A 26837-nucleotide genomic window follows, 5' to 3' on the forward strand; every position below is an offset into this window, starting at 1 on the left:
CACTGGTTTTAAAAGTGTAAAGTTTGGGTGTGTGTGTATGAGTATGTCTGTGTGTGTCAGTATGTCTGTGTCAGTCAGTATGTCAGTATGTCTATGTGTGTGTGCGTCAGTATGTCAGTATGTCTGTGTGTGCGTTAGTATGTCAGTATGTCTGTGTGTGTGCGCATCAGTATGTCTCTGTGTGTGCATCAGTATGTCTGTCTATGTGTGTGCCAGTAGGTCTGTCTCTGTGTGTGTGTGTCAGTATGTATGTCTATGTGTGTGCAAGTATGTCTGTCTATGTGTGTGCAAGTATGTCTCTGTGTGTGTGCCAGTTTGTCTGTGTGTGTGTCAGCCAGTATGCCTGTGTGTGTGTCAGTATGTCTGTCTGTCTGAGTCAGTATGCCTGTAACTGTGTGTGTCTTTCTGTGTGTGTCTGTGTGAGTACCAGTATGTATCTCTGTGTGTGTGTCAGTATGTCTGTGTGCAAGTATGTCTCTGTGTGTGTGCCAATTTGTCTGTGTCAGCCAGTATGCCTGTGTGTGTCAGTATGTCTGTCTGTCTGAGTCAGTATGCCTGTAACAATGTGTCTGTGTGCCTGTCAGTGACTGTGTGTGTGTGCCTGTCAGTGAGTGTGTGTTTTTTAGTGTGTGCCAAATCAGCAAGTGTGTGTGCCTGTCATTGATTGTCTGTTTAGGTGACTGCTTCCCCTCCCCCCCCCCCCATTTTCCATGAGCTGAACTCAAAGATCTAAGACTTTTTCTATGTACACAAAAGGCCTATTTCTCTCCAATATTGTTCACAAATCAGCACTTCTTCTTTGCCGCGATAATCCATCCACCTCACAGGTGTGGCATATCAAGATGCTGATTAGACAGCATGATTATTGCACAGGTGTGCCTTAGGCTGGCCACAATAAAAGGCCACTCTAAAATGTGCAGTTTTATCACAGCACAATGCCACAGATGTCGCAAGTTTTGTGGGAGCGTGCAATTGGCATGCTGACTGCAGGAATGTCCACCAGAGCTGTTGCCCGTAAATTGAATGTTCATTTCTCTACCATATATATATATATATATGGGAGAAGGACTGTATAATCTCTATACGTGGTTGTAATAATGTTTTAGAGAGAGAAGCTCATTCATTTGTCTAACTCTAGACATTGCTCAATGCCCTCTACCAGATTGCTTCCCTTCTGATTATGCCCATATGTCTGGCTTCTCATAGCCTCCTCCTTCTCCTCAGCTAACTCACTGAGAGCACTGCCACTCTGGCGACTGGGGTGTTTTGCCGGAGATACAGAAAAGGTTGTTTTTATTGAGGACCTTCACACCCCTGGCTGTGTATATAGATGGCGGAGACTCCATGACAGCTTGGTGCAGGACAGACGGTAGGCCGTCCGGGTATAAAACGCCCAGCACAGAGACATCACTGGTCATTACACACATCGCCTGCATTGAGGCGGTCCTGCTGGACACTTACAGGGCGAACCGTGACCTATTTGGAGAGCTATATCAAAATGCAGACATTCAAAATGGCCACCAAGCGCGAGGCTCACCACGTGACTGCCAGGCACAATTTGAGACGGGAAAACCATGCTCTCTGTAATGGAAAAAGGAAATGATAGGAATCTCTGTGTACTGCTTCCTAGAATTATGTATATTACCCCCCCCCCCCCCCCCCCCCCATCCCCTCCCATGGTGTATCTCTGTGTACTCCTTCCTAGAATGATGTATATTATCCCCTACATGGTGTATCTCAGTGTACTCCTTCCTAGAATGATGTATATTATCCCCCACCGTGTATCTCAGTGTACTCCTTCCTGTCTCCACCCCCGCTCTGCCTCTGCCTGAGATAATCAAAATCAATGATCATCCTATAGAAAAGCATTGCATGCACTGAAAAACACCACACTGCAGCCTTCAGTGCCTCCATGCAGAGCGCCGAGACACTGAACATCATTGCTGCTTATTGTGCAGCACTGGCCGAGTGACTGGACCTAAAAGGTATTACCAGGCAGCAATGTAAACATTAAAAAGTCTGCTGGGACCGACTATACACACCAGAACAACTACATTAAAATAGGTTACATTTGAAATTCACTTTGAATTTGTAACAATTCTAAATTTAGTTAATAATCATGACAGTGTTTATTCTACGCCAAATGTATCTTGCTTATTTGATTTTAGGTGGTCAGTTCACACCCACCTACCTTTTTGAACAAATCGGAAAACATGATGTGAATATAAAATGAATTGATATCCTGCACCCTGGAGAGCAGAGATTTTAAGGTAAGGTCTTTATGATTTACTAGATAGGTATGAGGCTTTTCCTGCCAAGTCAGCCCTCATTGTTGGAAGTAAATTATGCATACAACGACTAAATGTATCTGTAAAAACAAAACTCATTGTTAAAGGTGTAGTCAAGAGGTAAAAAAAAATAGAATAGAAATATAATGTTTAACGTAAAGGGATGGTCTAAACACCAAAATCACTTTCTGAGTTTTTAATTATTCTCCAACTCAGCTAGGCTTCCATTCAGCTGGTTTGGCCTGAAATTTGAAATTCACCTTCACAAGAAAACTCACTTAAGTGAATAGGCCTGTGTAACTTAAAATAAGTGAGATGCATAGATTCTGGCCTTTCAGGAACGTCTGGCATCAGAATGCAAAGTATGCAGATGGTGGAAGCTGTGCACGTCCAGTGCTCCTTAGTTGCAATGCTTCTTAGAGAAACATCTTATTGCACAAAAATCCTCTTAAATGCAGACGTCACTGTAGGAAGATGGGGCTGCAGTGCTGGGATATAGCAATGTGTGATGACATATTAATGATGGGAGGGGGATAACATTAGTTCCCCGGGTGCATCACTTTTAGAAATGGTGACCATTTTTCCTAATCAGGATAGTGTGGTAAATCTTTGGCTGCTATACTGTTCCTGGCGTTAACCCTTTAGCTGACGCAGCACCTTAGCTTTCGTTATGGAGGTTTTATGGTACAAAATGCAGCTATAACTCACAACCTCTGGCCAGTGGTGTAAACCATACTCTGCATCAAAAGTGAGGAGATGTATAGGAAGTGAGATCTAATGGCTCGTATGTCTAGGCGGAATACTAACAAGCGCGACAGGCCTGCTAGAATAGGTGGTCATGGTGTTTGCGAGGCTAAATTTAAGGAACACTGTAGACACGGCACTGCTTTGTCTCGTTGAAGTGGTTATAATGTTTGCAGTTTCCTGGTGACGTTGTTCCATTCACAATTTTTAGCATACCTACAAACAGCTTCAAATAAATAATGATTTTTGGACATATTTTTGATATTAATGGTCTCTCTGTTGACCTCAAATTGTATTGCTGTACTACTTTTGCAAATATATATTAAAAAAAAAAAAAAAAAGGAGGGAGGGAGGGAGGGAGGCAGGCTTGCTAAGGCTACAGTTCATACGATCTGCAGCTTTTGCAAGATCATTTAAAGATATCCCCCAATTAATACATGCATGTATTAATGGGGTACACCTACTAAACAGTGATTTGAAAACCCCCTTTTTTTTTGCCTATTTGGGCAGTGGATTGTTCCTTTAGTTTGCTGAAGTATTTTTGGTCTTAAGAGTTTGTCCACCTTTTTTTCCCATTTTACAAAGAAAGTGCATATTTCAATAGAAGTTGTCATTTTTATAAATTAGTTTGGTTACAATCCCTGGCTGTTAACCAGACAACCAATCCTGTTACTTACTGGTTTGTTTTGCTTAGTGTAAGTAAAGGTCAAGAGGCAGCAATTAACCAGAGCACCTGCCTTGCAAAGACTTCTCGTTGAGCTGCATTGGGAAGCCTGTGATTGGACAACCACAGAAAGTCTGGGCGGGGTTAGAAGGGGAGGGCTTGCAAAGGCTGCAGACAAGAGAACTGCAGGTTTTGCAAACAGCAAACAGATTATAGCATTGTCAGACCCGAGGACCATTCAGCTCTGTGAAATTCCTCTATGTAAGCCCAATGGCATGACATTTACAGACATATCCCTCTTTGTGTAGGCTGGTTACATAGTAACTGAATCGAAATTCTGGATTCATTTTCTGTTTCTGGAGGCCAGAATCAGCCAGTGATGATGATCATCAGTTCAATTCTCAGTTAGCTTTAATGTGCCCTAATCAGGAGAAGCCCTGTTGATCATATAACCAAGTCAATAGGAATTGTATCCAACTTGCGGAGTATGTCCGTAACTGCCAAACATGCAGAGCTCTTCTCACATCTAATATAAACAGAACATTGAAGTTACACTCAAACTCAGAGTGAGTGAGCTAATCCTGTTAAAAAAATATATATATTCCCCAAAGATTGCGAAAAATGAATATAGATGCTTTTAATTTTTATTTTTTATTTTTTTTTAATAGTTTAATATTTACTTTACAATTATATACTTGATATATTTTTTAAGAAAAAAACAAATAAGATATAAATAAGATATTCCTTAGTTTATATAATGGTGTGAAAATGACCCTGCAAAGGAATAAAAGCACTGCTAGTATGTGAAAAATGATAAATCTGATGGTATAATCAATTTGCCAACCCGATATACCCCAAGATGCAGATTCTGACAAAGACAACCATTCAATTTTCATAAAATGTAACAATCTTGCCAGTTTATCACCCAGGCAATATCACACAAAAACAAAGCTTGTGAATTGTGCGGATTTGTGTATGTGAGCACATTGTGCATGAATTGACGTCTTTTTGCGAGCAGGGACATTGTATTACCTCTTCCTGGTGGGTGGCACCCATACGATCCACCTTTATTTACAAACCGTAGGAATGGCCAACTACATTAAAAAAAAAGTTAAGTTATCCCACACTAAATAATCTGGTTAACCATTCATTTATTTAAAGTCTGGCTTTGACAAACTTAGGTTGGCTCATCTGCTCTTTAGGTTAGAAGTATAATTTTTTAGTAGATAAATATGTAAACTGTCTTGCTCATGTGCAGAAAACTATATTACAGTATGTCGTTCTATATATACACATATAAACAAATATCTTCTCTTTACAGGCTCATCGGTTCATATCATGATCTGACCTGGGAACAAAGAAGTAAAATGAGGTTAAAACACAGGTATTTGCACATTATAGTACACGTAGCTACTTGCTGGAAAATGAATGTTCAATTTATAGAGTTTGCTATAAAAAAAATCTAATTTACGGGAAAGTGAGAAGATGGTTTATGAAGATCCCTTTTGACAATACATGTAGTAACATTAAACTTATTTTTTTTGCATAAGTATAGCTAAATAGAAATGTTTTTATAGCAGATAACGAATTCTCTAATTTACATTCATTCGTGGCGATTTTCAAATTGTTGCATGCTTGTCACTTACTTTTTAATGCAATCTGGTATATGGACATCATCTAGTGATACAATCTGGGAGAGATCGTTCAAGCTGTGGACAAATTTCACTTTTCGTGCAAACTTGGAGCTGAAAAAAAAAATAATTTAAAATGTAGTCAAATTTAATTGTAACTAAAAGCAAATAACTGGTGAAAACAATAGTTATTTCATGTGATTTGCAAATCCATTTTAAAAGACACAGAGACCATTTTATCTCAAAGAAGTGATTTTGGTGTAGTGGCCTGTAGTTTTATCCGTGCAGTGTAAAATATTGCAGTTTAGTAGATATGGCAATGCTTACGGGGTTAAATATGCCCCCAGTGGCGATTGCGCTGTGAGAACCCAATCAAAGCTCTCACAGCTAACCTGCATTTGATTGGAGGAGCACCGGACACACATGCACTATTCGTCCTCAATGCTCCTCTATGAGCAGATATGGATTGGACGAGAAAAAAAGTAGACGTGACATCATGGGAGGGAAATCAAGTAGCTTTTCCCCCCCAAACTAAATTCAGAGGAGAACACTTTAGCATTAGGAATACTAGTGCATAATTTTCCACAATGCTTTAGTGTTCCTTTAATTACACCTTAATTAATAGCCGACCACTGAATTAGTTTCTATGGTAGGCAGATTTCCAGTACACAATACACAAACACACATACAAAAAAAAACCAACCAAACAAAAAAAAATATATATGTAAAAACCACGCAAAATCTCTCGAATGACTGATCCCTGGCAATTTTTAGTATGGAAGTCTTTTTCAAAGTAACACTCTACAGTCTACACACCATGACCATCTTAACATGTTATGGACTATCTGGGTGCAATTTAACCCTTTTCTGTCAAACTGCTTTCAAACAAACGGTTAAAAAATAAAAATTAAGTCTCTCTCAATCGCAAAGTCCACCTTCTCTGCAGCCTCTGAGGTACTGGAGACGATTCACAAAAAAAACACACCTGTCACAGTTATACTTCAATATGTTCGACAGCTTTACCTGATAAATGGTCGAATGATGGCGAGCAGAGCTCTCACATACCACGTGGGATGGACAATCAAAACAGATTTCAGATTTTTCTTCAACCTTAAAATACAATAAATACTGATCGGTAAAATAATTGAGGACTTTTCACCATAAACAGATGGCTGTATAAATGTTTGCACATGTTTATCGTGAGTATAAGGGAGAGAAATGCAGAATGCAACAAGTGCACCCCCATTGCTTTTTAGATACACCAGTTGGTGATGTTGTACCACGCTGCGCAATATGTGGGAGTTTTAAAAATGACGTCTGCCATAATGAAGAATATCTATATTTTCAGACATTGTCCTGTTGACAGATTAACTTATGGAATAGAATAGCATTAGAAATCATTAATTTTTTTCAGGTCCAATCACTCACCAAATCCTGCCATTTCTATCTCAAAAACATAGCACCATCTGCACGTATTAAACACCGGATGCAGCTAAGGTGCTGGTCCATGCCACTATCATCTCTCGCCTTGACTTCTGCAATCTTTTTTCTCAGTGATCTTACGTGTCTCCAGCTTGCCCAGTTACGTTCTATAATGAAGGTGGTGGCGAGGCTAGTCTTCCTTTCCGCCTGCACCTCCCATGTCTCCCCCCTCTGTCAGTCCTTACACTGGCTTCCCGAAGATTTAGGGCCCAATTTAAAATGATGGTGCTTGCTTAGAAATCTCTACAGAACGTTAATCCTACCTTTCCTCACTAATAGACAAGTATGTCCCGTCTAGCGTCCTATGGTATGCTAAAGATCTGCGTTTATCCTCTGTTCCTACTCGCACTTCGGACACCCACCTTCAAGACTTGTCTAGGGCAGCGCCATTCCTATGGAACTCTTACCTTCTCTGTTAGACTCCCACCCAGTCTAAGTTTTTTCAAAAAATCATTACAAACTAGAACTTCTTTATGAAAGCATATCAATTAAACTGTTAATAGCTTTCTCTCCCCACACCCCGATAACCCACCCTGCTTCCTCTCCTGCAATTGTGTAGTCAAAAAAACATCCTAAAACTATTCTAGTAACCATCTTTTTCCGTACAAGAAATACATCCTACCTCTACTTATTGTGCCACTTTACCCCGCTCCCTCTAGATTGTAAGCTCGTTTGAGCAGGGTTCTCAGCACCCTCTGTTTTTGTGCTTCCAACCGTCTTGTTGCAAATACTTGTCTGTCAGTCCACCTATTGTACTGCGTGGCAGAATTTGTTGGTGCTTTATTAGTAATAATTACAAGAAAATGAAGGGAAAATTGGGGGCAATATAGGAGTTATTTATATTATGACACATCAATGTGATTTGCAATAAAGTAGAGAGGTTTGTTTAACCCCTTAAGGACACATGGCATGTGTGACATGTCATGATTCCCTTTTATTCCAGAAGTTTGGTCCTTAAGGGGTTAATCCCCAAAGTGAGAATTGTTGGGGATTCAAAGTTCATTTCAGGAGGGGGCAGAGGGCCAGGAAGACAGGTACCATAATCAGAACTTTGAGGTTGACGTGTTTAAAAATGTTTTAACTCCCTTAATGTAAGATGGTGCCCAGGACCTGCAGACTTTGATACGCTATGGTGTGCAGAGTGGTTCTTGAAGTATTAAAATGACACTGATCAGACAACATTAAAAACACCTGCCGAATATCGTGTAGGTCCTCCTCGTGTTGCCAAAACAACTCTGATGCATCAAGGCAAGCACTCTACAAGACCTCTGAACATGTCCTGTAGTATCTGGCACCAAGACATTAGCAGCAGATCCTCTAAGTCCTGCAAGTTGTGAGGTGGGACCTCCTTGGATCGGATTTGTTGTTCCAGCATATCCCACAGATGCTCAATCGGATTGAGATCTGGAGAATTTAGAGACCAAGGCAACTCATTGAACTTGTCGTCATGTTCCTCAAACCATTCCTAAACATTTTTTGCAGTGTTGCAGAGTGCATTATCCTGCTGAAGGTGGCCTTTGCCATTAGGGATCACCATTCCCATGAATGGCTGTACGTGGTATTTAACAATCTCTATATATGTGGTAGGTGTCAGTAACATCCACAGGAATACCAGGATCTCAGGCTTCCCAGCAGAACATTATGCAGAAAATAACACTGCCTCCACCAGCCTGCCTTCTTCCCATAGTGCATCATGCTGCCATCTCTTCCCCAGGTAAGGGATCTAAAATCCATCCACCTGGTTTAAAATAAAATGTGATTCATCAAACCAGGCATCTTTCTTCCATTGCTCCATGTTCCAGCTCTGAGGCACTTACGGTGGTGGACAGGGGACATCCTGGACACACTGACTGGTCTGCTGCTATGCACTGTGCATTCTGACACCTTTTATCATGGCTAGCATTACATTTTTCAATAATTAGCGCTGCAGTAGCTCTTCTATGTGACCGGCTAGCCTTCACTCTCCATGTGCATCAATAACCCCTTGGTGGCCCATGACCCCGACGTCTGTTCACTGGTTATCCTTCCATGCACCACTTTTGGTAGGTACTACTACGGATCGACCAATATTGATTTTTAGAGCCAATACTGATAATCTGTGAACTTTTAGGCTGATAACCGATGACTTACCGATACTCTGTACATTTACCGTTTTGAAAAAAGAACATTTCTACCAAATCTACCATTTACTGAACATGTATATTTAATATTTGTTTTTAGCAAAAAAAAATTATATTAAGTGTTAAATGTTCTAAATATACATGCCAGTCAGATTTGTTTGTTTTCAAGAATATTTAGTGTTCCTCTCGCTTCCCTCCCTGTCTCTTAGTGAACCCTCTCCCTTCCATTTTCCCTGCCCCTTAATGTTCCTTTCCCCTCACCTCCACTCCCTGTCCCTTAGTAGTCCTCTCCCTCCGTGTCCTTTAGTTAGTGTGTGTGTGTGCCTCCCCCCCCCCTTTGTGGTCCTTTCCCCTCCTTGGTGTGCCTCATTATCTCTCTTGTAGCGCTGCAGAGCGCAGCGGACTGTGGTAAGGAGCTTCAGTTTCCTGTACCAGACTGGACTGACAGGAAGTGCTCTCTCTAAGTGAGCACTTCCTCTCAGCTCCTGTAGCGCAGTCTGCTCTGCTCACCCACGCCACACTGAGTGACTGGAAGGGGGCCGCTGTGCACTTCCTTCCTGCCAGTCACTCGATTCTTGCTCCCCCAGAGCCTTATGGACACGCCGGCCCTGGATGCGCTGGGCCGACGCTGACTTTCACATTATTGGCAATGTCCGTGTCAGTTGTGACCAATACTGATATTTGCCAAAACCCAGAATATGGTTGAACCAATTATCGGTCTATCCCTAGTACTAACTACTGCATACTAGGAACACTCCACAAGACTTACAATTTTCGATTTTCTCTGACCCAGTTGTCCAACCACCACTAATTGGCCATTGTCAAAGTCACTCAGATCTTTTCGCTTGCCAATTCTTCCTGCTTCGAACACATGAAATTCAAGAGCTTGCTGCCCAATATATCCCATCTCATGACAGGTTCCATTGTAACAATATAATTCATGTTACTCGCTTCACCTGTCAGTGGTTTTAAAGTTGTAGATGATCAGTGTACATGTCTGAGACTATAAAAGGAATATTTACCTTCTACCGGTTGCTTGATAACAACGCTTGATCCAACCAATAGGAGGAATTTTGCTGCGAGGGGTTTCACCATTTAGATAAATCAACATGTAGTCTTCTGCAATCATAAGATCCAGTGTTCCTATAATATATCTGCATGTAAAACAGATTAAATGAGAGAGAGTACGGGGAAAGACCGGATTTGAGAAATCAGGCACGGTAAGGGGCAGACACATGGAGAGAAAAAAAAATATTACAGAGAATTTAATGTTGAAGAGTATGGATGTTATTCTTAGAGGGTCGAAAAGGAAGAAGGCTTGAAAATAAAATGTGCAAAAATTTAAAAAGTGGTGAGGATGTGAAATGGTGTATTTGTGACCCCTGTTTTATAGAATATAAATGGGCAAAATCAAAATGAGCCAGATTAAAAGATAGTAGAAAAACAAATAAAAGCATATGGTTTGGGGATCAATTAAGATATTTTTTTTTTGTAATTACTAGGACAGGGGTTTAAGGACCGAAAGGGGGACAGGAAAAAAATAAATAAAATAGTATAATATAAGAAAGAAAACTGGAACTAGACCCGAGTCCTCTCAGCAAAGAGTCTCTTAATTTATAATGGGTGCATTTACCTGAATAGATTGTCCATGACATACTGGTAATCTGGAATACTGCTATCCGGTAAATAGCAAGAGGCAAACACAATGATTGCGTTTAAACCATCACCATAGTAACCTGGGGGAAGAGAAGATAGACAGACAGACCTTTGTTAATAAAAGACAGTAACATATTTTCTGTTAAGATATTCCAATGTGGATAATGGGAAATTAGTATCATATTGTCCATGCTGGAGAGAGGGAGTCTAGTGTGTGTGGTAGAAAGACTCAGAACTTAAAGGAACAATATAAGGTCAGGAACACAGACATGTATTCCTGGTCCTATGGTGTTAAATACACCATCTAGCCTGCCCTCCCTAAATATAGCAACATCTTACATTTATTCCAGTCTCCTGCTGCTGGCTCTGCCTGCTTGGCTGACATCAGAAGTGGTGTTCTGAGCCAATCACAATGCTTTCCCAGAGGAAAGCATTGGACTGAGACTGTAAAGGAGGCAGACCAGGTGCAGAGCCAGCACAAGCCAAACACAGCCCTGGCCAATCGGCATCTCCTCATAGAGATACATTGAATATCAATTAGAAAAGTTCAGTGTCTCCATACAGAGGGTGGAGACACTGAATGTCAGTCACACTGTGCAGCATTGCCCCAGGAAGCACCTCTAGCAGCCATCTGAGGAGTGGCCAGTGAAGTTATCACTAGGCTGTAATGTAAACACTGCATTTTCTCTGCAAAAGCAGTGTTTACTGCAAAAAGCCAGAAGGGAACGATTATACTCACCAGAACAAATGCAATAATAAGCTGTAGTTATTCTGGTGACTATAGCATCCATTTAATAGGAATAAAGGGGCTTCGATGAGAATCACAGAGGGATGCAGATATCAGAATAGGCGAGAAAAGAAGTACATCATGGACAGTGGAAACACAGAAAGGGCAGAAAATGGTTGTCAATGAAGGCATAAAGGGGGCATGTAAACAGAGTATTATTAATGGCCTCCCCCTTTCCCATAATCATTTAGCAGTTCCCCTCCTAAGAGCAGGCTCTGGATTGTCTGGTTACCTCCATGAGAGATCACTTGTTGATACGGCTCAATAGCAGTCATGTCTACTTTGTGTTCTCCAATCAGAAATATTCGCCATTTTCGGCCTGTCTTGTCTTCCAGGTCAGTAATAAGGCTTTCATTATATGTTTTCTCCTCTGTTCCCATAGCCTTTGGCAGGTCATCTGATAGAAGTAGGAAAGACAAGGAAAGTAGTATCTTTCTAAATAGTCCCTGGGCCTGACTTCAGAATTCTATCTGCATCTTTAAGTAAAACAAATCTTTACCTTCCCACTCAAATTCATGGCTGTTTTCGGTGAAGTCCAGCATTTCGCTGCTGTTTGGCGTTTCCAAATCGTCAATATCAAAGTCAATATCATCTGTGCTTTGATCAAATATGTCGCTGGACCTCATGGAGCCCTCACTGTTCTCCAAATTAAAGCTGAGTGAGGGAGCAGACAGCCGCCTTTTCATATGCCGATTGCCACACAGTTCCAGAGTATTGGGTGGACACTCTGGTGGACATAGAGACATAAACAGGGTTAATCACTAAAGTCGCCCTCATTTTGAATTGTCAACGTTTCTCAAAGTATCTGTACTGGAAGCATAGGAGACTTGGAGAATGATTTCTCCGTCTCGGCTATTCTGTCTTTTAATTTAAAATTCACTTTAAATTCTTACAATTCAAATAATCCTAAAAATATAGGTGAATCAGTTTGGTGAGAGCTATTCCTGACTCGGTGATTGAGGTCGAGCAGTTTCCCACTTCCCGGCAGTGACAGCAGAGTTTAGTATTGAACCTACGAAGCACCTTCTGTTCCATTATGGTGTGAAAGATAGAATTTCACCTGTTTTTTTTTTTTTTAAATTATTTTTAGAAGCACTATATATAGTCGTCATTAAAATTAAAAGAACACTATAAGGTCAGGAACACAAACATTTATTCCTAACCATATAGTGTTAAAACCACCATCTAGCCCCCATGGCCCCCTCTTGCCTCCCTAAATATAGTAAAATCTTACTTGTATTCAAGTCTGTAGCTGTTGGCTGACATCATCAGAAGTGGTGGTCTGCACCAATCACAAAGCTTCCCCATATAATTGGCTAAGATTGATAAAGAGGCAGATCAGGGGTGGAGCCAGCACAAGTCAAACACAGCGCTGGCCAATCAGCATATCCTCAGAGATAAATTGAATTAATGCATCTCTATGGGGAAAGTTCAGTGTCTCCATGCAGAGGGTAGAGACACTGAATGGCAGTCACAGTGTGCAGCACTGCCCCAGGAAGCACTTCAAGCAGCCATCTGAGGAGTGGCCAGTGAAGTTATCAGTAGGCTGTGATGTAAACACTTCATTTTCTCTGAAAAGACCGTGTTTACAGCAAAAAGCCTGAAGGGAATAATTCTACTCACCAGAACAAGTATAATAAGATGTAGGTGTTCTGGTGACTGTAGTGTCCTTTTAACCCCTTAAGGGACAAACTTCTGGAATAAAAGGGAATCATGACATGTCACACATGTCATGTGTCCTTTAGGGGTTAAGTAATGGCAACAGCATTTTAATCTATTATTGGGGAAAAAAAATTCTAATTAATATAATAAAATCAAACCGTTTATAGAAGAAACGTGCTCTTTTAGGTTTCATTTAAGAATGGTTCTCCCAGCACTCTCCCTCTGAAAGAACCCGACCATATGTAGGTGTCAGATTTGCTCCAAGCTTTGTTCCTACCTGGTTCATGGTCTTCTTTGGAATCACAATTCTCCTCTGTGGTCTCCTCTGGAAGAGGCCTACAAGATAATTCAGGGATAATCAGAGGATATATTTCACACACCATGTGATGCATACTACCCCACAAGTGCAAATATTCAAAGAGAGACATTTTTTCGCTTTAGAGGGTGCAGTTGGTAGTGGAGCATTATCATTCATTTTTATGTAACTTTGTTACCTGTTGATAATTATTGACATAAGTAAGCGGTGCATGACAAGAGCAGACAAATCTCAATGTAGGAACATTCATCTAAATGTATTTCACTCCAGTCTAGATTCACATTACTGGGAGTTTAATTACTGTGAATCCTCCGGGACACAGCACACATGTTGAGCACCTAAAAACTGACAACTGTTTCAATTGTCCCTATTTAGGAGGAAGAGTCCTTATTTTGTGCTAAAATTCCACTGTCCCTCTTTTCTAACAGAACATCCATATTTTCTATGGGCTCCATATTGTTGGAGTGTCTGAGTGTATACCAGAGCTCCACAGCAATAATACTCCCAGTAACGTGTCTGTGTATAACAGAGCCCCACAGCAATAATACTCCCTGTAATGTGTGAGTGTATAACAGAGCTCCACAGCAATAATACTCCCAGTAATGTGTCTGTGTATAACAGAGCCCCACAGCAATAATACTCCCAGTAATGTGTGAGTGTATAACAGAGCTCCACAGCAATAATACTCCCAGTAATGTGTGAGTGTATAACAGAGCTCCACAGCAATAATACTCCCAGTAATGTGTCTGAGTGTATAACAGAGCCCCACAGCAATAATACTCCCAGTAATGTGTGAGTGTATAACAGAGCTCCACAGCAATAATACTCCCAGTAATGTGTCTGTGTATAACAGAGCCCCACAGCAATAATACTCCCAGTAATGTGTGAGTGTATAACAGAGCTCCACAGCAATAATACTCCCAGTAATGTGTCTGAGTGTATAACAGAGCCCCACAGCAATAATACTCCCAGTAATGTGTGAGTGTATAACAGAGCCCCACAGCAATAATACTCCCAGTAATGTGTGAGTGTATAACAGAGCCCCACAGCAATAATACTCCCAGTAATGTGTCTGAGTGTATAACAGAGCTCCACAGCAATAATACTCCCAGTAATGTGTCTGTGTATAACAGAGCCCCACAGCAATAATACTCCCAGTAATGTGTGAGTGTATAACAGAGCTCCACAGCAATAATACTCCCAGTAATGTGTCTGAGTGTATAACAGAGCCCCACAGCAATAATACTCCCAGTAATGTGTGAGTGTATAACAGAGCTCCACAGCAATAATACTCCCAGTAATGTGTCTGAGTGTATAACAGAGCCCCCCAGCAATAATACTCCCAGTAATGTGTCTGAGTGTATAACAGAGCTCCACAGCAATAATACTCCCAGTAATGTTTTTTTTAAACTACAGTAAACCTGTTTAGAAATCAGTCAGTGTAAATAAGATACATTGTCCTTGTTCTAAATCCATTTTAGCTTTATAAATTGTTATTAGTAAGTCACCTAAAATTTCTCAGAACAGCCATGCCACTGGCTACATTACAATCTACTACAACCTTTCTGCAGTGGGCGGGATGTCCCAGAGGCTGTGCTGAGATGTGATTTAGCGTCTGTTGCCAACGTGCTGAGAGTTCCGGGCTGCTAATCATGCCACCGGAGGTGGATTTACAGTGCTGCTCTCCCTCTGTATGTGCAGCATTTCTTAAAGAAATGAGACACTGCACATAAAGACTCCAAACACCACGATCACTACCAATCAGTGAATTAGAGTAACCATTTAACGTTCCTTATAGTCTGTACATTATATTCCCAATCTTTCCATGTGACGGATACCGTATATAGAGCAATGGCCTCTCTCACTCACCTAGGAAACTCTTCATCCTGCCATTCTTCTTTCAGCTCCATGTCATCAATTCTCATCAGCGCTGCACCCACAAATGCTGGAGCCTGGGCCACAAGGTCTTTATCAAAGCTACAGGAGGACAATAGGCACACACCATTACTACATCAGCTTCCACGTTTCTTGAATCCAGAGGGGCATCCAGAAAAAATCCATTTAATGAGGGATTAAATTAATCTAAACACCATAAAGCAATTGCAGTGGTTTTGGTTCCAGGAGTGCCCTGGCACACCCCAATGATCATGGTCAAACCATCTAGAAATGGTTTGACTTCTTACCTGGGGGTCCACTGTGTGCTGCTCCACACTCCCCGTTTGTTGGAAAGAAACCTGGAAACTCCAGCCTAGGAGCTTTTGTTGGCTCTTCTGAGCTAAGCCGAGCCGTGCAGGGCTAGATCACTGGATGAGAGTCCACCGGGCTTAGCTCAATGAGAGCTTCCAGCAGAAAGGAGGCGTAGAGCTGAGTCTGCAGACCCAGAGAGGAAGTCAAATAATTCTAAAACAGTTTGGTTCTTTATAAGGGGGAGGCACCAGGGTTCTCCTGACACCATAACCACCACAGGGCCCAAAGTTAATGGTATATAAAATCCCCATGCCATCACGTTAAACAGTGCAACATGATCACCTACAGCTCATCTACTAAACTAATTTCCAATAAAAAAAATAATAAATACAGTTTTTCTTTAAAAAGGGAACAGTCACCTCTCTAGAATTTACACAGTTGAATAAAATGTTGAAAGTCATCTATGACTTGTTTTTTTCGGAGACGCTCCATTTTCTTTTAAATTTATATTAAAGATTTAGCTAATGACATCATGATCCAGTTCAGATAAGACAAACATTGCAAATGAAGAGGTGAAATAGAAACATGGTTTCATTTCTTCTCTTCTCGGCTTGCTCTCTCTATACGGACTACCAGGAGCAAAGGACAGAGCTTAGAACAATGATTGACAGGAAGCCATGACTGAGGCGCCCACATGCAGGTATTAAATGTTGGTTTTCACATCTTAAAAATACATATTGTAACATGTGAGGTTCAGGCCCCGACACAGAGCCATACACACCGCATCACACAGTCAGACACACCGAGATCCCATATCCAAATGGTGATATATAGAATCGGAATACATGCTGTGTGTCAAAATGCCTGGTTAACAACCCTATATATGTAAATATCACAGTCTTGTTGCTCCCCTCACTTTTATTCTGGGCATCAGCCACAGTAAACTACAAATCACCGCCCATGCTATGCATAGCCGACCATACCTTCCTCGGTAGATCAACTACATTTAACGCATCATTTCAGTATGAACGGTAGAGAGGTACCAGCACTTTCTCCTAGTCAGCGTAGGTACGTCAATCATTCTGATTTACCTTACATATCCTACTATCTGATTGCTAGCGAGATTACACACTCACCCATTCCCTGCATGAAATTCTTCCTGCTACCAGTTAGGTCATGCAGGGATGCTATAAAATCTAATTCTTAAACGTGAACACTATGTTTATAAAAAAAAAAAAAAAAATGTGCTTTTCTCTATCATGCAATGTCAATGTCGAAATGTTGTGTTTATGCTGACCTGCTCTGTTGTCGGGACAAAGCAGACTATTCTGTAATTCCCTGCACGAAAATATAAAGAATAAAAAAAAAAAAAAAAAAATACATATTGTAAATATAGGTTAAGTAAACACAATACAAAGAATACTCCAATCACATAACTACTACAGGCTGTTGTAGTGGTTATGGTTACTGGAGTGCTTTGACAAAATTTTACGGTAAGATTTTAAAACCTTTTAGAACAGTTTGACAAGTTACTTGGGTCCTTCGTGGCTCTGACACTGCATCCAGTCTTGTCCAGGAGAAGAAGCCAATTTGTTCTGTAGAACAAAGCAGGACTATGCAAGACCACTCATATTGGCTAAGAGCATCTGCTGAGTACACACAGCCAACGAACACAGACCTGCATTGGGTGTGCTTTTCTATATAGAGACATCAGACTTCTTCCGCTGGATAGGAACAAAAATAGCTGGACGTTGGCAAGTTGTCAATCCGTGGTAAGAAATTTGACGTCATACTGTGGAGCCACTATAATGGGCTGTAGTGGTTATGGTGCTTGGAGTGTTTCTTTAACAAAGGCTGCTGAACGTCCACTCATGGAATCCATTGAATGGAATTATTTGCACACTGTTTTATATACTTTATAACTATTTATGATTAATACATTACATAGGAAAATAAATTGGTCACGTCAGAGTATTATCACATTAAACTGGCGACGTTATACAGATATCTGTAATAGAAGAAGCTTGTAAGAGTATGTTGTCATCAATTTCCCTGCACTTATAGTCAGCGGAGATTTCTGTGCAAGTGATCAATCATCCTGAAGAATACACGGTTAGTTATTTATAGCAAGTCAATTTTTTTATTTTTTTTTTATTCTTTATTTTTGTTGTGCAGGTGAGTACATAGGATAACCATACGCCACAACAGCGTGCATTTATATTGGAACATAGGTGAAACAGTGACATGGAGAATTTGCACATTTTTTGTTTTGAAGAGCATAAGGATAGGCTAGGCATTTAAGTCTGAACGATAATAAACAGTTTGCTAAGTAACTCGCTTGTTTAAATAGTTAACAATAGAGAGTCTGACAGCTAATTCTATCTCATAACGAAAAGGTAACGTCGCTGGTATATCTAGAAATCAATGCTTGTTATTATTCTATTTTTGCTCGCTTAGACTTGCTGAAACGTAAGCTATGCTTAGACTGGCCCTAGCATATATGTTAAATGTGAGGTTGGCAGACATATATCAGAGAATGCATATACTGTAATTAGGCAAAATATTAGAGATTATAGCAAGAACAACATATTGCTTGGCCCCCCCAGCCTGCCCGTCTCTAGTGCCTGAATAGTGAAAGGGCATTAGATATCGCTTTTAGCTCTCTCAGCCGCTGCTCTTAGAGAGTGAGGCACAGTCTCTGAGCGACCCAAGTCCAGCATGTTTGAGCTGAGCCGCCATCCGCTCCGGTGCAGTGCCCCTCCGAGGTAGAGCCAGACCGGTCGTTGGGTCAGCGGTGTGTGGGCTTTCCAGTTCGTGTGTCCGGCTCTGCTTGGTCAAAGTCCTCCTTCTGCGTGATACTCGCCGACAGGGACCCTCTCTGGGAGCCTGCTGCTCAGGTATGAGGCGGCCGGCCTGGAGGTTATGCCGTTGTGACTGGTGCTCGGTGTGCGGCATCCGTCTGCGTCTACACCTCAGCGTGATCACCCGAGGGACACACAGTTGGAGCCACTCCATGTCTCGTTTGCCAGCAGGCAGGTATTTATGGGCTGGGGGTTGTTCGCTCCATTTCGTCCATAGTTGTGGGCACAGATAGTCGGGTTCTTGCGCGGATGGATCCACCATGAGACTAGGCTGTAGGCGGGCTTTCTGCGAAGCGGGCCCAGGTCTGGCAGCCATCTTGGTTTAGGCCTAGGGCGGATATAGTATTATTAACCTCTCCGAGTGCTGATATGAGACGAGGACCGGGATCACCCCCCCGGTCCAGAGGGGGGGGGGGGACCGGGACCGGGTCCAAAAGGTTCAGCCTGTCTATCGGGCTCCGTTGGGCAGGATAGTGGAATGGCGGCCGTCCACTCCACTCACCGCCGGTCAAGGTCCCGCTGATGCAGCAGAGATCTCTCCCCCGAGGGACTAAAACTCCTGGAGCAAGCCTCTCCTCGGCTCCGGTAGCCCTTGCACACCGAAGGTCGCAGTTGTTAGTCGTTTAATGTATTGAGATTTCCTTTTTACAGGCTTTGTAGATCGTGTTTTGCAGGAGCTGGTCCTTCCTGCGACCGTTCAGCTCGGCGGCCCGGCCCCGCCGCAAGTCAATTTTTTAATAAAAAGGCTTTACTTATCTGGAATCCAGTGCTGGACAAAACTACCGGCGCGGCTTTCCACGCAGCCTTCTGGTGTTACACCTGCTGTCATGCGGGCCAATCAAAGGCTTCTCCTAGAGAGGTTTTTTGATTGGACCACTTATCTGGATCAGAGTGCATGCAGGCGACAAGGGGAGTTTGAGAGGGAGAGAAGAAGGGAGCCTAAAAATCGATTGAACAGGATAGGGAGGTGGGAGGGACGGGGGACAAGACTCCACTTGCAGGCTTTAATTAAGTCTGTCACCAGCGTGCAGACAACAGACATAAAGTATGCACAGAATTGACATTGGGCAGTGTAGCCTAAGGTTGCCTACCCCTGGTATAGATCATTCATGCACCTGCAGTCTCACTGCTCAATTCTCTGCCATTTACGAGTAAAATGTATTTAACTCCTAGCCACACCTTCTCCATGAAAGAATGTATTTTAGTTTCAATCAGATCTGACAGCACAGTGTGTTTACTTTAGAAGTTTTTAATATCCTGTTCTGTGAATTGAACTTTAATCACACACAGGAGGCTCCTGCAGGTTCTATTAGGCTATTAAACAGACTTTAACTCCTGATTTAACTCCTAAATGGCAGAGACAGCTGGGCCATGATCTATACACCAAAACTGCGTCATTAAGTTAAAGTTGTTTTGGTGCCGATAGTGTATGATCCCTTCTGCAATGTAATCTGTGCAATGACTAGGAGCATTCACCTCATTACGGTGCTCTGTCACAGTCATGTTTGATCATGTGCTATATTCAATCTATTATCTGTAGAATAAACTATCCCGTTTATTAAGTTCACAGAGATGCGGATAGACCCCATCTTGGGTTGCTATATCCACCATGTTTTTATGGACATATCTTTTTATTACGGATTTTCAGTAAACCAAACAGACCAGATCCCAAAATCTGGGACTAAAGCAGGGCTTGCAGGGCCCCAAATCACAACTGAATACAGAGCAAGACACGTAGGCCTCTATTACCATCAGATATAAACAGTAACGGGCTTAGAAATATATATTAAAATAACTCACAATCACAGCAAGGTAACACCAAGATCGACTGTAATCCGGTTATGTTAAAATTAGGGGACATACATTGTTTCTTCCTGTTGATGACAGACAATGTTATGCCCTGCAGTATTCTTTAATGATTAAAGTACACTCAAAATAACCATAACAACTACAGCATGCTACAGTGGTTATGGTGCCAAGTGTCCTGGTGCATAAGCAGGCAAACCATTTTAGAATGGGTGGTCCCCCATGCACTGCCCCCCAATGGAAGCTCCTGCGTAGGCCCTGCATCAGATGAATAGCTTCCCCAAACGGTGCCCGCAGGTAAGTAGTCAGGTCACTCTAAAACGGTTTGGCAAGTTACAAATAGGCTGCCAGAGCATCCTGGCACCATCACTACTACAACAAGATGCAGTGGTTACAGTGCTTGGAATGTTCCATTAAATCATGTGATTCCTTACCTGCAACATTTTCCTCCCAATTATAAGACATAACTTTTCACATGAGGTCCCAGTCTGTACATGGTACATGGTGTCCATAACCCTAATAGTACCTCTATCCTATACTTTAGGGGTGCCCAAGAGGTAGATCCACAGATGTTGTAGAACTGCATCCCCCATAATGATTTGAGTGTCTTTGCATGCATTTAGAATGAAAAGGCTGCATGGACGTTGGGAAGTTGGAGTTCTACGTCTGGGATCTACCTTTTGGACACCCCCGCTCTGCTTCGCTGTTCGGAGCTGTGAAACGGTCACTTGCTCAGCATTTTTCTTAGAGCCAAGTGCATGTACTCACTCGCTCTGTCTATTGTACAGGGTAATCCTTGGGTGGGGTACTTCCAGGAACTGTTTAACTCTTAAGCAAGATACACCTATTAACTTCAGACTTATGCCTTTAAATGACTGGTCCCCTTTTCAACAGGGAGACACAAAAAAAATAATAATCACATAATGTGGGGTCAACCTTCCTGCCATATGCATTGATTAGATACGCTGAATATTATAAATAACTCCGCCTCTCTCAGGGTTACATACTCAGACAAATACCTATACAGAAACGCAATAGTAAACCTTATCAAACAGACAGCACCATGGCAAATCGGAACGTTTGTAAACAAGCGTATTAGACGTATTACACAATTATAATATTAGATATAGGCATCTAGCCACAAAATCTACACATACAAACTGTGGTGACTACGGTGATAGTCCGGTTAGTGAGGAATTGTGGTCAGAAAATATATATTAATAGTTTTAACTATTTCCATCACTCAGTCAATAAATGACAAGATATATATACACATTTCAGCACCATTTGTGTGTGTGAAAGGCTTAGTTTTACACCCCACCTTTAGCAACTAAATAATTGACTCTTAAATTAAAAATGTACCCAATACGGATTGAATGTGGTTTTATTACCAAAGGCAAAAATACAGTTTAAAATCTTAATAACCACCAAGTTAAAGTAGAACTGTAATCAGTGGTGTATTTTGGATGTGTGCTGCCCTAGGCACGACTAAATTTGGACACCCCCAAAATCTTAATTTGCCCCCCCAATTCGTGTCAAGGCCATTTTTTTGACTGACAGACACATGGCCTCATTGATACATGCACTGACATACACTCACTGACAGATACAGTCATTGGCACACACATTCCGTCATTAGCACACACACTGTTTAACCAACACACACTTTCACTGACAGACACACACTGACACACCCACTGACGGACAGGCACACACTCTCAGATACACATAAAATGACACACACACTGACAGGCCGCGATCCACTTCGCACATTGATTCCTGATATTGCATTCTCACTCACAGACACACACTTACAGCTACACTCACTCACTCACAGTAAGGTGGACATCCCCAGAACACGAGGCAAACAATGCATTTGTCTGGGAGCGTAGGGTGGCATTTTTTGGCGCCCCCCCCCTGAAAGTGCTGCCCTAGGCAAATGCCTTGTTTGCCTTGTGGTAAATACATCCCTGACTGTAATTACTGAGGTTTTGGTAGATAACTAAAAATTAGCGATGGACTTGGCTTTTTCTATTTAACCCCTTAAGGACACATGATATGTTTGACATGTCATGATTCCCTTTTATTCCAGAAGTTTGGTCCTTAAGGGGTTAAAGTACATTTCATGCTAGGCTGCTGCGGACACTCCCTATAAGTACCATATTAATTAAATTAAGGATTGCCTGGGAGTGCTTGCGCTTATATAGGATTTCTGTAGAGATGATGATCAAAAAAGGGCCGTGGTGATAGAGAGTTTTTTTTTTTCCCCCTTACCTCCGTGGCATCACTCAAAAGGGCGAGGAAAAAAAAACAAAAAACAAAAAAAAACTCACTTTGAGAGAAATATTTTCTCTCTTCAAGGGAACTGCTTTCATTGTCACGGCTTGCAAAGGTAGGGTAGTCAGACTCCCCACAGTTTTACGAGTGTATATATAGATCTATCACTGCGGATTACTGGTATAGTATGTAGCATTCATATGCTGAATGAATGGAACACCAACTATTCAAGAAAGTTGTAAGATTAATTTTGGTGAATCAATGAAGTTCCCTCCTGCTGCAATTAGAATTCCACAGGATGCAGGGTAGCACTATTCATGTTCTGCCCATCAGCAATGTGAAGTGATATCTGTTTGGGAACTGGTAACATTTTGTATAGCATTAAAACAAGGCCTGAAAATGACTTTTCCTTTTTATTTTCTAAACAGTGAAGATATACTCACGTTATCCAGGGCTGTGGAACACACTATGTGTCTGCGAGCAGGCAGGCAGGCAGGGACAGGAGTAAAGCCTCCATGTAATAGGTACAGACACCTCCTTAACCTGGCCTTTGTGCATCCTGCTGACATCACCTGTGTAGCCGGGAGGGCAGGTAGGGAACTCGATTTTAGACACTCCCTAATAACATGATTCTTAGTAGCAATGATCTATTACACTTCTTAACACAAATTACCTATACCGACACTTAACGTGGCTTTTTATGGCAATATTAACTTGAATTGTATGTATTTAGGATGAGTGATCCAGGTTAAAAGTGTATAAAAGATTACTAATAGTTCCTAAATATAGGTCTAAAAGATCCCATACCTTGATAGAAAATAGGCTAATCACATGTTCGTGATTTTTTTTTTTTTTTTTTTTTACCAATGTCTACTTCCTTTTGAGTAATTTAGAAACTTCCTGCCCCCCAAAAAAATGTGTGGCGGTCAATTACTTCCCCCATGCAGTTGGAAATGGCATGTCACTCACCGGTTGACACTTGTATGTTTAAAATGTGTTTCTCGCATTCCCACTAACGATGGGGTGATCCGCTGTCATCTTTATTTCAAAGACTGAGTTACAGATATGTTCGGGTTTCCTATACAAGTCTAAATTCCACATGTTGTTGGGAAGTACAGGAATAGTTCTGCCTAGCGGTATCCTGCCTTCTGATATTAGGTGGCATTAAATCGAGAGTGTTTGCCGTGGATATAATGTACTTCATTGGTGATGCTAAATGAAGTGATTTATTAACCCCTTAAGGACACATGACATGTGTGACATGTCATGATTCCCTTTTATTCCCGAAGTTTGGTCCTTAAGGGGTCAATATGCCTGCTCTAAAGGAATGCTTGCCTAAAAGCATTAAGCAGGCTGTCAGACATCACTGCAATGGAATCACTGCTGCCCTGGAAGATGCATTGTTTATGTGTCCGTTACCTTAAGGAGTGTTGTTGTCACTGACAACATAAAATACAATTTCTCTTATAGATTATGAAATACAAGTTCCAGATTGAAATGTAAATGGAATATTTGAATAATACAAAGACGCCATCTGCTAGATGTATTGACTCTTCCATCTCTCCATCCATTCTTGTAACCAGCGAAACGCCACGCCAAGTCAGTTTTATTCTTGATTTGGCAATTTTCAATGTTTGACTGATAAAATCTGGTGGAAATAATGTAGGGGAGGGGGGGAGGATACAATATGTCCAAAGCATGATCCCGGGTGTCCATTGGTCAAAGGATTATAAATTTGTATCTTATTAATGACATATTAATACGAATAAAGTGTGGAATGATTATTTCTTTATCACAGGAACAAATTATATGAATCTTCAATAAAGCAAAAATGCAATCCATGAACAGTATCAGACCATTTATATTCCTGTTTTATCTGCTGGTTGGTGTGATTTGACCCATTTGTCATTTAAATCATTACAAAGATCAGATAATCGATCAAACAACAAAAAATGAAAATAATAAAACATAAAAACAAACAAAAACATAGCCACATTATTACTTTTTTTTGAAAACCGCTTGACTGCAGGATTTGCAAAGACTTTACCAAACCAGGACGTAAGTAATGCTTACTAAACTTTATATAGCACTACGAAACGAGGGTGTCTGTGAGTTCATCATCATCTTTCTGCTGAACTACAACGGACAGATTTCATGACATCATGTAAAACATGAAGCTCTGCATAAGCTAACACGGGGGTGCTGAAAAAGTAGAGCACCAGAGGTTTTGAAACTACAGCTCCCATGATGCTAGATCATTCTAAATGCATGCAAAGAATCATGGGAGTTGTTGTTCTACAACAGGCTTCCCCAAACTCCGGCCCTCCAGATGTTGCTGAGCTACAACTCCCATGATTCTATGAATGAAATAGATAGGCTGAGAATCATGGACGTTGTAGGTCAGCAACATCTGGAGGGTTTGGGGAAGCATGTTTTACAATATATAGGGATTTACCTTTTGGGCACCCCCTGAGCTGACCGTTTTGTCATCACAATCACAAAATTTCTTCAGGTAGACTAGGCACACTGCACACTTTTTATTTTAAGTCCAGTTTCAGACATAATAAACTATTTAGGTGGGCCTATCTTTTAACACAAATTAAAGCATTTCAGGTGATATTAAATTTTAAAAGGAATAAAATGTGTCTTAAAGTGAATGCGCTTTATTTTCAGCCAACATTCTGGCTGCATTTTAGATTAAATAAACATTATCATCTTTAAAATTACGATACAATTGGCAGACAAATACCATTCTGATAAAAGCGGATCGCAGGTGCAGTGTCACGTGGGTACTTAAATATGGTGGAACCTCTTTGAATATAGGCACTCAAAATATCTATTTTGCTTCTCTTAGTTACCAGCCTGAATGAACCTAACGCTACAGATTGTTTTACCTAGCCTGACTTCTTTTGTTTTAAAAACAAAAAATGTGCTGATAATGATTGCCATGTTATTGATACTCATGTTTCATTCCATCGGCTTGTATTTGCTGTTGTGGCAATATAAGCATGTTTTGTTATTCTAAGCACAATACAAATAAAGAATAATAAAAAAAAAATATGAATTTTTATGAAAAATTTGAATATAGGCGCTAGTTTACAATGCCGCAGTGAAATTCTGAAAAATGCACAGGGAATGGGTAGCAGAGAATTTTGGTAATTGTAGTGCAATCACAATAGGAAGGACAGTTATGCCCATTTAAAAAAAACAACAACAAAAAAAAAAACATGTGCCCAGCCAAAAGGCTAGCACTGAAATGTCTTACTTATGTTTTCAGAGCAATTTAACGTTTTCACGTTCCGGCTAGCCATTGGCAAGGGAAAATTCAGCTTTGGTAAGTGTGCAGTGTACCCCCTTTCCCTACAAGTGAGCATCCTCAGTGCTGTTTGAAATCAGCACCTTATGTATAGTGGTTGCACATCTGATGTCTACAGGGACCAAAATATGGCATGATATAACAGAGGAAGACACGGAAGACACTAACAGTTTAACCCCTTAAGGACCAAACTTCTGGCATAAAAGGGAATCATGACATGTCACACATGTCATGTGTCCTTAAGGGGTTAAAGTTCTTTAGAGATTGTAGAAATCTGCCTCTCTTTGGGGGGGGGGGGGGGGGGGTACACTGAATATGCTTTATTCAGCTTGTTATGAATAATACTTAACTGTGGTTAACCTTTACATCGGGTCATGTTAAAGGAGAGCTATTGCATTTATTGCTACCCTATCTATTCCCAGAGATAATCTAGTATGAGAAAGTTTACTTGAACTATACTTGAACTATACTTGACATTCTGTGTGTTAACACACTCTCGTCAGACTCTGCAAACAAAACAGAAACTCTTTCAAAACGTATAAATAAATGTAAAAAATAAACCACACGCCCATCACATTTTACATACACAGAATTTACCTTGGTTGTAGCTTTTCCTCATAGTTTGCGTGGAGATAGGCCCCCATGTTTACATAAATCACTTTACAAGTTGGTGTCTCATATCAAGGATTCATCCCTAACAAAGTCTTCCTGCTACACAAGCTAAGAAAATACAAAAACACACACCTATCTCAAACTGGTTTTTCCACCTCTCACACCTGTATCTCATTCAATTTCCAAACCAGTGAGGTTTTTTTTTTTATGATGAAATTATGATTGGTCCTAATGCTATTCTGTGTCATGCAACATAGTCGTGATTAATAATAGAATATGTCAACTACCGCCATGTTTGCAGGCGTCACGTGTGTCTGTGCTGGGTAATACCGGTACTATGTTTACAAGGAATAGAGAAATAAACAAAATGGAGAGTTCAGGCACCTATCAATATAAAGTGCATTTGATAACGTTTGGACACATATTAA

General features: G+C 41.0%; 1 protein-coding gene across 3 annotated transcripts; it reads right to left on the reverse strand.

Moving 5' to 3' along the window:
• Positions 1 to 4458: 4458 nt before the first annotated feature.
• On the reverse strand, positions 4459 to 26618 carry BNIPL (BCL2 interacting protein like). Of its 3 annotated transcripts, none has more exons than XM_063439857.1 (10): positions 26395 to 26618; positions 15220 to 15327; positions 13312 to 13370; positions 11872 to 12099; positions 11605 to 11769; positions 10563 to 10665; positions 9952 to 10083; positions 6351 to 6437; positions 5343 to 5441; positions 4459 to 5044 (listed from the first exon to the last, which is right to left on the reverse strand). In XM_063439857.1, the coding sequence occupies exons 1-10, from the start codon at positions 26439 to 26441 to the stop codon at positions 5020 to 5022; spliced, it is 1053 nt and encodes a 350-aa protein (XP_063295927.1). In that variant the 5' UTR covers positions 26442 to 26618; the 3' UTR covers positions 4459 to 5019. The 3 variants fall into 3 exon arrangements, with proteins under 3 accessions (XP_063295927.1, XP_063295928.1, XP_063295929.1); XM_063439858.1 differs by lacking the exon at positions 26395 to 26618 and adding an exon at positions 22925 to 22991; XM_063439859.1 differs by lacking the exon at positions 26395 to 26618 and adding an exon at positions 20639 to 20683.
• Between the last annotated feature and the right edge of the window lie 219 nt (positions 26619 to 26837).

This window comes from Pelobates fuscus, chromosome 13 (assembly GCF_036172605.1).
Source record: "Pelobates fuscus isolate aPelFus1 chromosome 13, aPelFus1.pri, whole genome shotgun sequence".
Taxonomy (NCBI): domain Eukaryota; kingdom Metazoa; phylum Chordata; class Amphibia; order Anura; family Pelobatidae; genus Pelobates; species Pelobates fuscus.

Bases quoted from the DNA above. Each gene is read 5' to 3' on its own strand.
- BNIPL (XM_063439857.1), bottom strand. From the start codon at position 26,441: ATGGGGGCCTATCTCCACGCAAACTATGAGGAAAAGCTACAACCAAG. The intron at 11,770-11,871 runs GTAAAGATTTGT...TACTTCTATCAG, and splicing joins CCATGAATTTGAGTGGGAAG to ATGACCTGCCAAAGGCTATG. The intron at 5,045-5,342 runs GTAAGTGACAAG...CTTTGTTCCCAG, and splicing joins ATACCAGATTGCATTAAAAA to GTCAGATCATGATATGAACC.